Source organism: Corythoichthys intestinalis, chromosome 4 (genome assembly GCF_030265065.1).
Source record: "Corythoichthys intestinalis isolate RoL2023-P3 chromosome 4, ASM3026506v1, whole genome shotgun sequence".
Lineage (NCBI taxonomy): Eukaryota > Metazoa > Chordata > Actinopteri > Syngnathiformes > Syngnathidae > Corythoichthys > Corythoichthys intestinalis.
The window spans coordinates 22,744,403-22,758,466 of record NC_080398.1 but is presented as its reverse complement, the minus strand read 5'-3'; the positions used below and the strand labels follow the sequence as shown (position 1 = coordinate 22,758,466).

The 14,064-nt window shown below is 40.2% G+C and overlaps 1 protein-coding gene across 1 annotated transcript; it reads left to right on the top strand.

The window, feature by feature from the left end:
* The first annotated feature begins 1,771 nt into the window (after positions 1 to 1,771).
* On the top strand, positions 1,772 to 13,617 carry ceacam1 (CEA cell adhesion molecule 1). Its single transcript, XM_057833984.1, has 13 exons — positions 1,772 to 1,941; positions 2,013 to 2,306; positions 6,670 to 6,951; positions 7,465 to 7,728; positions 8,240 to 8,515; positions 9,919 to 10,170; positions 10,402 to 10,677; positions 10,861 to 11,112; positions 11,248 to 11,523; positions 11,602 to 11,856; positions 11,965 to 12,249; positions 12,333 to 12,569; positions 12,673 to 13,617. The coding sequence occupies exons 1-13, from the start codon at positions 1,887 to 1,889 to the stop codon at positions 12,759 to 12,761; spliced, it is 3,093 nt and encodes a 1,030-aa protein (XP_057689967.1). The 5' UTR covers positions 1,772 to 1,886; the 3' UTR covers positions 12,762 to 13,617.
* The last annotated feature ends 447 nt before the right edge of the window (positions 13,618 to 14,064 follow it).

Genomic DNA, 14,064 nt, shown 5'->3' with positions numbered 1-14,064 from the left:
CTTAATTGTAATACTGTAATAACCTTAGTCTGAAAAACATGGTTATTGCTTGACCTCTTTACCTACACTGTTGTATCGGTTTGAGTGAGATCATTCTTGAATCTTCCATTTTTTTCTCTGTAAGCAACCCTCAGAAGAAAAAAACCTTTGTAAAGTATATCTTTTCAATTTTTATCATAATGTTTGATGAATTTTATTATGTTTGCCTTCTTATCAGGTGATGTAAAGTGGTCACATGGATGCAACATTTATCCGGTTGACACGGGCTATTGAAAGTGTACAGAAAGTGCCTGTCACAAGCACAAACATGGCAAACAGGTGAGGGTGGACCAAGGGTAAACACCAAGTGGTTTCGTTTCAGTATAAAATGCCACAGAGCAAAAGAAGCACCCATATCCATTGTGTATATAATACACCAACTCTGTTTAATCCTATTACTTTGAATCTAGGTAACTGAATGCAATATTATTCATATATCATTCATGAAAAATGTCCTATGACTTTGTGACTCTTGTCGAAGGTTATAACTTTCACCAAGTGGTTTCGTTTCAGTATAAAATGCCACACAGCAGAAGAAGCACCCATATCCATTGTGTATATAATAAACCAACTCTATTTAATCCTATTACTTTGAATCTAGGTAATGAATGCAATATTATTAATATTTTTATCAAATTGTTCCCAAAGATCATCAAGAACATCAATCCGTTCAAATTTTAAAAACCATGTATACACCAACCGGTTCTACAGATTTCTTTTCTCATTAGTTAAACACAAAAATATTGAATGTTAGTAAATTGTTTTACAGTTGCAGTTTGCCTCACTGAAATTGGCTATTGTGAGATAGTTCACAACAGAGTTTTCAGTATTTAGTCATCATTTGAGAGCAGTGTTGAAGGTCAAAAAGGTGACACGACATTTGTTTTAAGCGTACGTACGTTCAGATTTTTTTTCACTTTAACTTGCAGGCGAACATTCAAGATAAAAGAACTGCTTTGGCAGTGAACTCAATTCCTTTTACTACAACTAGTAATTTGGTAAATAATGAACAATTCTTCTTAATTGAGGCCTCAAGCTGTTCAGTGGTTGGTTTATTATTTCAATGAACCACATAATTTTACCATCCACTATCTTAATGCTAATGCACAATTCACCACACCATTGACAGCTTGGTTGTGGTATTGTAATGCTTTAAGCAACCAGTTTTTTAAAATTTTTTTAATGTTGTTTTTTTTCTAAACATGGAAGGCCTAAATGATTCACACAGGTTGGAACAGATTAAAGGCCTAAACATTCATTTCAATACGAAAAGAGGATTTCATACATTTCTTTTGCTTATAATTTTTCACATATTTTCTATGGCCAACATAGCTCTATTGAAATGGGCCTCGGAAGGGAAACATTTTCCCACCAATGAATTAATAAACAAAACAAAAACCATGTGCTTTCTTAATCACCAAACATTTATGAAAATGAATTTTTGTGTTTGTCTATCTATAATTGGATGGAACTGCCTGATTTGAAATTGTTTGTTACACAGTAAACTTCTCAGTGCTTATTCACTAACTGAAGGAATGTTGCTAAAGCTCAAAGGTCTTGATGTTAAGTTGAATAGAAGGTGTCAAGTGTTTTCTCCCACTCCCACAACTGGAGGATGGAAAGTTGCAGGACAAGAAAAAAGGTTTACAGTAAATGGACACTCCTGTGGCGCAGCTCTGGCTGGATCAGGGCAAAATAGGGCGTGGTGGTTTTGCGGTGGCAGTGCTGAGCATTTGCATCAACAGAAGGTGGAGCACAGCAAATATTTGCCATCAAGAAAGAGAGCGGGAGCCATCCTTATTTTCGCATTTGATTAAGTTTAGCTCAGAAGGCCAAGGGAACACACCATGGAAGCTCCGTTAGTATGTATTGTCATCATATCGGTGTTAGCTTACACAACAGGTAAGGACTTGTAAATTTTCTTTAATTCTAATCAGATGAAGTATTGGAGACCACCTGTTCTCTGTCTGCAGATCATGTGCGCGCTCAGGGTATATCTGCCTCGGAGAACCCAATACCCGTGGGGACAAATGTCACTCTTTTCAGCGACCACCCAGTCAACACAGGAGCATGGATTTTTAACAACGAAATTTTGGTCTTACTTTTCCCTGGAGGGCAAATCATCACTCCCAATTTTATAGACAGGGTGGGATTCAATCCCAACACCTCATCGTTGACTGTGATTTCGGCCAGGCTGGAAGATTCTGGGACATATTCGCTTCAGGATGTGACTTCGGATGCTTCCCAGTTAGAGCTGTCGGTTCAAGGTAAGGAGAATTTTGAAGAGTGTAACTCTGTTAAGATTAACAGTAAATAATGGTTGAATGACTCAGTAGTTGTCTGTCTGTATTTGACCTGGCTTACTACTGATCAGGATGTAGTTGCCCGAGGTTCTCAGTTTTGACCATGGACAGCAGGGTTTCCCCTAGAATTTTTTGACGCTGTGGTGGTGGGCTGCATCGGAATCGGACACCCTCACCATGTCATGCACGCAGGGCCGTTCCTGACCAATTTGTTGCCCTAAGCAACACATTTGTTGCCCCCCCACACTCCATTTTCATCAAGATATTTAAACACTCACACTGAAAAAGAACATTCTCTTTTTAATTTATTATATATAACAAGACAATGAACAAGTGCATAAATTAAAAGAAAAATGCTGTAATAACTATTCAAAAGCACCAATAAAAAACACTTCAAAAACATATGTATTAAATAAATTAGAATTGTTATTACAATATGAGGCGGCACGGTGGCTGAGTGGTTAGCACGTCTGCCTCACAGTTCTGAGATCAAGGGTTCGATCCCGGGCTTCGGCCTTCCTGTGTGGAGTTTGCATGGTCTCCCCGTGCCTGCGTGGGTTTCCTCCGGGAACTCCGGTTTCCTCCCACATCCCAAAATCATGCATGGTAGGCTGATTGAACACTCTAAATTGTCCGTAGGTATGAGTGTGTGCATGAATGGTTGTATGTCTCCTTGTGCCCTGCGATTGGCTGGCAACCAGTTCAGGGTGTCCCCTGCCTACTGCCCGTAGTTAGCTGGGATAGGCTCCAGCACCTCCGCGACCCTTGTGAGGAAAAGCGGCATGGAAAATGAATGAATGAATTACAATATGACCTATAACCTTGACCGATAACCTTACTCACCTTGGCTTCGCTGATGCAAAAGCATCTATTGCACTTTCATGTGACCGTTGTTTTGGAAGGTGCACTTTTTTCCTGGACTTGGTGCTGATGTGGATAAGTTCGCTGTAAAAGATGGCTCAGGATGTACAGAGGTAGAAGGAAAATATTTCAGAAGAGCATCTACAAAGAGAAGAAAGTGGAATGTTACATTATATTAGTCAAACAGCTGTTGATTGTGAAACCAGCATGACATAACCATAATAACGACTAAATTCTTACAGCCTACTGTACCGGTTTATTGGATCCGGCCACTATCTTTGATGGGTGTTGTTAAAAGAAAATAAATTCTTGAAACACGTCAACTACACAGGACTATCCAATAATAATGAATTAAATAATATATGATAGCGAAAAAAATTAATGAATTAAAGACACATTTAATAACAAATGTTTGCATTTAAATCCGTGGCACTTTTAGTCCCCCAGAACTTTGAAATGATTAATTCCATATTTAATGGTGTATTTATTTAATTAACCTCGCCACTTTTAGGCAAGGCTAATTGATTTGAAAAGCACAATTTAACACAAGGTAAAAGTGGTTCACATCACATGAAGATCCGCAAGACAATTTTAGTCTCCCATACACTTTGTCCAAATTTCTCTAAAATTGGAGGGGGAGTAAATTTAACTGAAACTAATCCACAGCTGGCTGAATACTGAAAATATTTCTAAAACAACAGCCTGGCTTTAGCACTAAGTCATATAAGCTCTATGTAAATAACTGCTAGCTTGCAGTTGCGCTAAATCTACATGCTAATGCTGTTGAAAAAAATCATCACAACAAACCTCTGTTTTTCTTCACGTGTTTGCTGTCTTCTTTCTTTTTCTTCTTGGTCCCGTAGGGCTTTTGTCTTTTCATGAAGTTGACTTGTCACTGTAATGTCGCTCAATTGCGAAGGCTAAAAATAGCACCTTCAGGTAGCTTGCTGGTCTGCTGGGTGGTGAGTGAGACTAGGGTCTGTAGTGAAATTATCGCATTACAGGAAAAAGTGAAACGGGCAGAAGGCACACTAGAAAAATGATTTCATTATTATTTAAATACTTATTATGAACGTTTTTGTTGTTCTTTTGTTTTATTGTTTTGTATAATTTTTTGAATACTGCTATCATCAAATATTATTTGAATATTTTTCTTGACGCCGTTTTGGACGCTGGTGCACCCTTAGGCGGTTGCCTAAATCGCCTTATGGGTGGCACGGGTCTGCATGCACGGCGAAATTGCTTCATATACTGACAAATGAGATTTTTTTCCCCCACATTTATTTTCCCAAGAAGTACCATAACAAAGATCTATTTAAAATATTTCATTAGCCAGGCTAATAACGTAGCTCTCAGCAACGGTACATGTACGGAAAATGCGTAGCTGATTACAGCTACATTACCCCTACGTAATAATACGACTTTTTTTCTCGGAGCAATAATACGACTTACATCTCGTAGTCCCTCCTTTTCCTTTTATTTGGCCTTAATAAGTACCACATTACCACAACAATAATAGTCCTTCTGTTAACGGAACGTCGTCGTTCAAAACTTTTCTCTAAATACTTCAAAATACTCATCTGAAATTACAACCAGCGACATCAGCAACGAACAAACACTATGCTAGGACACGATGATTCGGGTCAAACACACGCAATACAGAACTGAAATGTTATGTCAATGTCAATATTCAGGTGGCTTTAACAGGCTTAAACCAGAATCGCATTCATCAACTTGAAATACCTTCCTGTGGATTTTTCTCCCGATTTCCAACTCCGCGCAAACGTAGTCGGGCACAAGCTTGCGATAGAAGAACCGATGTGATTTTCAAAATAAAGCGTTTAAAGGAACAATTTGAATTTAACGTGCTATTTCAGACGACATCTGGCAAATAGTATGTAAATAATGAGCTATATATATTCATTTAGATGTATTGTTAAATTATACAAATTATAAATTACAATGTATCTTTAAATCTCAAAGGCCTTCTCACAATAGCGTCAGCCCTGTGTTAAGAGCAGTCTACGGCAAGCGCAAAATGGGAGGAGCCACGTAGCCTGGCATAGACGCTGTCAGGAAGTGAAAAGCGTTAAGCATATTTAATATATAGTCCCAAGCACCAATGTGTTCATTTTTCATTGTTGCGCAACAAAACAGCGACTTTTCCTATTTCAAGGAGTAGGGGGAAATTATAACTGCCATGTTTTACTAGCTTCAGTGAAAAGGTAAATAGTTTTTTTTTGTTGTTGTCCGTGAACTGCAATTCCTCACAAATGCACTGAGATATAACATTTAGCTTTACTAGCTTCAGTGAGAAGGTAAATAGTTTTTTTTTGTTGTCCGTGAACTGCAATTCATCACAAACGCACAGCGATATAACATTTACCTTAGTAAGGAGAGCTATGAGTCATTTTTCATGTGTCTCAGAGCTTGCGAAACTTAAAAAAAAAAAAAAGCGCCTTTATCAAGGTTTCGTTAGCCGTGATTCCGTATATCCGTTTTCCGAAACAGCCTGATAGCACAGATATAAATATGCCTCACAATAGGCTCCCGCTACTTTGAAACGACATCTCGTTTTCAAGGCGTGGTGGCTTTTATTTTGGTGCAGCGGTGCACCACAATCTTTTATAAGTAGAGGAAACCCTGGACAGTAACCTGGCACACTAGATTGATTGTTCCATATATCCACTACGAATGTATTTTTCGCATATAAATCTAGAAAAGATCCAATTGAAACCTGTTTCAAAATATTGTATACGGCTGCTGATTGGATGATGGCTCTTCTGGTCACACTCGCGAAAACATCGTTTCCCATCAAAAAAAAAAAAAAAGGTTTTAATGCTCCTCTTTTAAAAAGGAAATTAAGTGTATTTCAGACAAAACTTGGGAAATTGACCTATCTACAAAACTGTTCTGATTCCAACATTGTATTTAACCAGATGGTTGCTTCCAGGTCAATCTGCAACTTCCGCCTTTCTCCTGATTGGCCTGAACATTAGATGAAGAGGGAAGTGGTTGGATAGTTGAGGTTTGCCAGACAGTTTGTTGATTGGATGGCAACTATTCAAGTGTGTAGTTTGCCTGTTGTGCACATCATCTTGGATAGGCTCCAGATTGTTTGTTTTGGAGCTATGTTGAAAAACTCCTTCAAAGGGCATTTCTTCATCAGAATTTGGCAACATGATCTCCTCAAATACTACGTTGATCTATGCAAAATGATCCATATTCCCTGGCTTGCGATAAAAAGACTCAACAACATAATGCGTGTTTGGGGATCATCTGACAAATATGGATTTAAAATTAACGAGTTGATTCAATACTTCAAATGTTTCTAAAATAAGAATCTGTTTCTACTCAAATATATAGTATGACTACTCTTTCCATTCCAGGTTCAGACTTTTCTCATCCTTCTTCTTTCCCTTGTTCAATGGTCACAAAATGATTGTCGGCTCTTCTTTCCATACAGAGCCCATTTCAAATGTTAGCTTGACCACAAACGGCACTGACTTGGTGGAGAGTAATGACACGGCGGTGCTTACCTGCGCTGCAGCCACGGGCACCTCTCTGCACTACACCTGGCTTAACGACACGTCGGAGGTAGTGTTCGACAGTTTTGTCCAGCTTAGCGCCGACAGCTCCCAGCTCACCATCATCCAGGTGACGCGGTACGACGAGGGACCGTTCAGGTGTAACGTGACCAATGGCGTCAGCAATGAAATCAGCCCACCTGTAACATTGAACATCAGTTGTGAGTTAAAAGCATTATCGTTACATGGTGTTCCAACAAATCTAGATAGAATAAAATAGTGCTTTGCTGCAATCTTGTGGTATCTGAGGCAAACACTTTGGGGGGTGGGTGTCGATTACTAGTGGATTTTTAATATCTGCAGCAGGGACCGTTCCTATCACCTTGCAAATAGGTCAACACTGCCACAACAACAGTAAAATACGCAAAAACTCCACTCAGAAGCTACTGTTGATCACTGCTCTCACCCATACCCTCACGCACACATTCACTAATGCCATACATGACCCTAGCAAGTTCCGCCTCATCAAGTCACATATATGTACAAAGACACTGCATTATTGTCTATATTCTCTATAGTCACATTTTAAACACCATCACAGGAGGTGCTTGAACATCCCCCCAGAGTAAACAAAGATTTTCTGTATCTCAGAAGCTAGTTTCTGTCCAGTATTATACTTCAGAGTCCAGTAGTGTATGTCTTATGCACTGTGACCCTTTGTCTCATTTCTCTAGACGGACCTACAAATGCCATCGTTTCAGTCACTCCTGAGGTGGACACCCACATAGAAGGCTCAAACATAACCCTGTTGTGCTCAGCTGAGTCAAAGCCTGCAGCGACAATCCATTGGATGGTAGATGGGATGGATCTCAACCACTCTGAGGCAGAGCTTAATTTAACAACGGCCACAGAGAGCCACTCAGGAGACTACCAGTGTCTCCTGTACAACTCTGTGACATCCAGATTCAGCAGTGCCAGTGCAATGATCAGAATCATAGGTAAGGTTAGGTTGAAAATAGATATCTGTATGTGCCCTGTGAATGACGAGAAACCAATCCAGAGTGTAGCATAAACCAATCAGTTGGGAGAGGCTCCAGCCCTATGACACTTAACATGATAATTAGATGGGAAACTAAGGATAGGTAGATGGCTCCAGTTGTGACCCATGACTCTTGACAGGAAAAGCAGTAGAAAATAGATATATGACTGTACTGTATATGATAACCAATCCAGGGTGTAGTCTGACCCTGGGCAGCACAAGCAGAAGAAACTGGATGGCCAGATTGTGATACATCACACCAAATGTCTCTTCAGTTTGACGGTAGTGCCCGTACAGACAACCTCGTGTTGCTTCTATCCCAAACAGATATTTGGTTTCATATGGGCTTATGTGCAGGGTTAGTTTTCATGCTTAGGACAAAGAGTTAGCTCCAATACTTTTTGAGAACGAAACTAATGATGTCAGATATCTTTGCAGTGATGTTTTGCAATAAACAATGTATCCCACAGCACCAATAACAGCCGTGATGGTGAACGACATGGGCATGGCGGCAGTGGCTGGGATGCCCTTCACCCTTAACTGCCATGTGAGCGGAGAAGCAGAAACGATCCTGTGGTGGATGAACAGCGACACGGTGTCTGCTGACAACACCACGATCTTTGGTGCAGGGAACAAGACGCTAACTCTCCACCCAGTCTATCCCTCTGATACTGGCCTGTATATGTGTCACGCTTTCAACGCTGTGAGCAACATGACCAGTGATACATACTATTTGGAAGTTAACTGTAAGTTAAAGCACTTGTTCCACTTAAAATGCACTGATCACAAATGTTTTGTTTTTTTTAGTTTGAGCTCAATGGTAGTGTAAGAATTCTACTGGAACTCCATTGATTTTGAACAATCTAATCTCTCTATAATAGTATTTCTCTATGGTGTGCTTTATTGGAGCTTGTTATGACAGATAAATGCATCCATGTTTAATCAAAGTCAACTTTGTGGTCAAACTTGCAGTACATATCGGACAAGATTGAAACAGCGTTACTGTCAAACCTTCTAAAAAAAACCTTAAGATAGGAAAAGTGCTACAGTAAAAAACATGACAAAGAGCACATACTGTATATGGAAATGACCAATGGATATAGATCAGCAGTTCTAAACCTTGCTAGAGGTACCAAACCCCAGGAGTTTAACATGTGCATTCACTGAACCCTTTGGAATTTAATGAAAAAGCTTTTTTTTTTTTTTTTCAAATTTTAAACTGATATAGCTGAGCTAGCGAGTTAATATCTAAGTGAAATCCTGTTCAAATTTCAAATGGACCACACATAATTTTGCCTTTTGCTGTTGATTTTCACATTGGAAAATGATATTTTGATTTCACACTTTTCCTTTTGTTGTTTTCATGTCTATATTCTCATTTTATTGTCGTTATCCTTGCATCACATACTTTATTTTCATTTCATAAAATGAGGCAAATGTTTAATTATTTGTGCACCCCACACCACCTGTTTGTTATCATACTTCCTCATGCCAAGTCCGAGTCAACCTTCCACTGAGCAAACCAGTTTCTTCTCGCATTAGATAGAGGGCTAGCAGTTGAAAGAGTGGAATAAAGCCTGTAAATGGGTGGCAAACCAGTCCAAAACCTATTTTAAAATGTTACTTTGCCTTTAGACAGCATTTGAAAATAGAGTGTGTCTCAACCTTTGCCGAACCCCTTAGACTAACGAACCGAACCCCTGAGGTTCGAGCAAACCCAGGTTAAGAATCAATGCCATAGGTGGTACAAGTAATTATAGCATCATTGCAGATGGTATCATGGCAGATGTGGTGTGTCGATGCTGTATCGTGTATCGCCAATATACTGGCTTATCAATGCACTACCATGACAGACCACACTAAACTGGATGACAAGGAGAGCAAATAAATGGTAAAACTAATTCAGAACACTGGTAGAGCGACAGTGTAGTGGGTAGTAAGAAACGGTTGCTAATAAGCCAGAGTTGTTCTTGTGTGCTAAATTATCTTACTAATGAGGACAAAGATCGTACTAGTACACTGATTTTAACTCCGTGTGGAGCATATCAAATACTTAGGATATCAAATAATTAGATTCTATTATGGAGCTTAGTAATTGCTTAAAAGTAACAGTATAGTTAACTTAACCCATGTTTGCATGTTTTCGTAGTTGGCCCAGACAAACCAATGATCACAGCACCATCTGTGGCCCTGACTGGAAGCGAGGTGTTCCTCAATTGTTCCAGTACCTCCAATCCTCCGAGTACATACAGCTGGAGCTTTAATGATACCGAGGTGGCTACCACAGCAAATTACCTGGCAGGACCGTTGACATTAAACATGAGTGGGACGTACACCTGCATGGCCTTCAACAACATAACCGGGAGAAACAGCAGCGCTTACCACATGCTTACAGTCTTGGGTAAATGGAGGAACTTTTTTCGGGGGGGCACGTGGGGGTCAGATGCTATACTTCATCTGTTTTGGGTAGTCATTCTTTTGCTAACAAACTGTATGTGAATAGTTTCTCCAATAAGGCAAAAAAGTGAGCCACTGTAAAGGTCTGAATGAAATGAAAAGCAGTGCCTGGTGACAATATGAGAAAATTGGATATTAACTTCCCCTTCGGATGGTCTCTTTAACTTGTCCACAGCACCGGTGACCATGGCTAATGTAACGGCACCAGCTACACATCCTATCCTGAACGGCACGTTTAATCTTACCTGCGAGGCAGAGGGAAGCATTGAGTCCATTACCTGGAGGCACAATGGAGCTCTGCTGTATACAAACGGAACCAGGAGCCTTACCATGAATAACGCTACCCTCACCTTTGAGCCTTTGATGCTTTCAGACAATGGGATTTACACATGCGAAGCGTACAACCCTTTGAGTAACTTCACCAGTGAAAATTATAACCTCAACGTCATATGTGAGTTGTTTTTTTGTTTTGTTTTTTAACTGCTATGAAATGACAGAATAAAATGGAGCTAGTTTATCCATGCCATGTCATTAAGGCTACAGGAAATGACTGGTTTATCAACTCTTATGTCATGACATATAGCAGATATGACCAGTGTGTCAACATTGTAACAATCGGTGATTTATGTTTTAGTTGGACCCGGAGTGCCAAATGTGACGAAACCTCTTGAGGCCCTGGAAGGAACCAGCATCCAACTCAACTGCAGTGCCATGTCTTACCCTCCAAGCCAGTATACTTGGTTCTTCGATGGCACCCCTGTGGCCAATACCTCGGTGTACCTAACACCTGCTCTTAGCCAGAACATGAGTGGGACATACACCTGTGAGGCACGCAACACCATCACGGGTGAAAACAGCTCCGCTGACACCATGCTGACTGTTATCGGTAAGACCATAAGAACATTTTCCGGCTAAAACACCTCACTTGGGTGTTCAATGTCTGACAATGTTTTTCTCTCTACATCTTATAAAAAACAGTTTCTATTATATTTCCAACAAAAGATTACCTTTCCTTTCACAGAGGAAATCAAGGATGTACGCATCAATGTTCCCACACATCCTCCCGTGGAAGGATATAACTACACCATGACTTGTAACGTGTCCGGGCCTGTTGACCAAGTCTTATGGTTAAAGAACGGACAGTTGATAGTCGCGGACGACAGGGTCATGATGTCCATTGATAACCTGACTGTCACTTTTGAAGAGCTGCACCGGAATGATACTGGACAATACCATTGCTATGCTATTAATCGGGTTCAAACCATGGCGAGCCATCCTCACATACTCGATGTAAACTGTGAGTATGACATGGACATAGTAGGAAAAAAATCTGGAAAGGCACTTACCAATCATGCTTGTTTTTCTATCGTTGCAGTTGGACCAGACACACCATTGATCAATGGTGGTCCATTGATTGCTGCAAAGGGAGAATCGGTAAAATTCACCTGCTCTGCTGTGTCGCGGCCTGGTAGCCACTTCAGCTGGTGGTACAACATGAGCCTTGTTGCCAACAGTTCAGTGTTGGCAATTGACTCTGTAATGCTAAACATGAGTGGACATTACACATGCAAGGCCCAAAATCCTGTGTCAGGGAAAAACAGCAGCAGTTCACTGATGCTGCAAGTCATTGGTAAGATTCCCAAATGTGTAAATGTTTTCTATATGTAAATAGCAACATACCTTTAGAATTCAGAATCAATATGTACTCCACTTCCGAACTGTGTGTTCTCATTTTTAGAGGACATCAATTCGGTGAGGGTGGAACAAAACACTATTCCCATTGAAGGAGAAAACTTTACGCTCACCTGTGAGGTGGATGGCCCTTACACATCCATTCAGTGGAGGAAGGACGATGAGGATCTCCCATCAAACAAGTCCACCACCAATCATTCGCACTACTATATACATGAGAATCGGCTTCATTTTGCACCCTTGACGCGATATGACGACGGAACATACATGTGCGTTGCCAGCAATCTGCTTGGTCGTCAAGGAAGTCCCCCGTACGAGCTCCTGGTTAACTGTAAGTTAACTGAGGGAATTGAGTGGTATCAACAAATCAAAGTTTCTTCTGTTTCAACTAAAATGGACATTGTGCTGTTGCAGATGGGCCAGTCAGCGTAACTATCATTGGGCCAGATATCTCTCCAACAGAATTTGCCATTTCCATTGAGTGTGTCGCTGATTCGCGACCAGAAAGCGAGTACCAGTGGTTTCTTAATGACGCAGAGTTACCGTCCTTCACCGAGAGTCTCATTGAAATCCCGGTGGTGAATTCCAACTTCACATGCAAGGCCACGAATCCAGTGACCAATATCACCATGTCTAAGACCAAGTTCTTTAGTGAGTATGACTGCATGGCATTTCTTCAATGGCACCATATTGAGACCATAAAATGAATTCCCTTAAACTGACCAAATATATATGTACTGTATATATCTTTCAGGTTCTGCTTCTGGCCTTAATTGCCCTTCCCAAAAAATCCTTGTGATTGTAAGTGTTTTTATAATGTCTTTACCACTTCTCTTTCGCTGAATGGCTCCAAATTTTCCCTAATTTTGCATTTACACCAACAATAAGAACACAAAGTATGCAGTACTCATTTTTTGTTTGAAGAGGCGGTCAAGCAGAATTGACATTTGTGACAATCTGATAGTCTGAATTGTAATTCGTGTTGCGTGTTTTGATTATTGCTGTTTTTGCACTGGGCAACTTTCAAAGTGGCACCATTATTTACTTGCTAACAATCACCTCTTGCACTTTCCCCCCAGTCACATGAGATCAAACTGTGAGAAAAATGTATGAATTCTTTAATGGGTTGATTTTTTTTTTTCATTTTTATTTATTTCTTAATCAATAAAACTTTTAAGATTGGTTGGTCCTTGTGCAGTGTTATATTGTGAAGTTAGAGCTGGGAAATAATATCATCTATCGATATATCGCGTTCCTTTATGTCACGATCTGAGTATCGATATTTTAGATACTTCTAATGTGTTGCGCCAACCCAGCTCCGTCCACAAGCCAACAAACTAGAGATGTCCCGATCCAATCACTCTCTGTCCTGCCTCTTTTCTTGGTACGTGCGCTCGAGATTGTTAAACACTTGTGCTAGTGTGAGTGGCAATTCATTGCGTGTGTGTGAAAGTGAACAGCGTGAGCAGATTTGAGTGGACTGACTCAATGAAGCATTTACTAAAGACAAGTATTTTTCTATGCTATTGTTGTTTAAAAATAATTCAGTGGCACAGTAACATGTTTAAAACAAAAAAGCACAGGAACAGTTGCTGAAACAGTTAATGCACTTTGCTATGTAGACTAAAGAGTAAATGTCAAATGGCATCGAGTTTAAACGGAGAACCATGGCTAGGTTCATACTACAGGTTTTAATACAGGTTTTTTATCATATCTGTTTTTTTGGCGTGTCCGTTCAGACTGCCTTTGTCCATTGAGACCATTCAAGTATTACGCATGCGCAGAAGCATTAAAACAAATGACCACACATGCTGGCTGTCATCCATCATTTCAGGGATATCCTATTTTGCTTTTTAAAAAGAGGACACAAATAACAGACATAAATAATCCCCGTCTAGGCTTATATTCAAAGTATATGCACCGATAGCATGCACGCACTGTCCGTGCATGAAGCACACACATACGGGCAGTTTGCCCGACTATCGGCCGTGTAAACAATGTTGAAATATTGCTTATATGGAGCAGACAGAAAACCGATCATTCTCAGGCTTATCCTCAACCCATTTAAATTTTTTTTATGACTGTTGTCAAGTCCGACCCTTCCTAAAAAGCCGTGTTCAAGGCAAGCTATGCGCTAATAATGCAC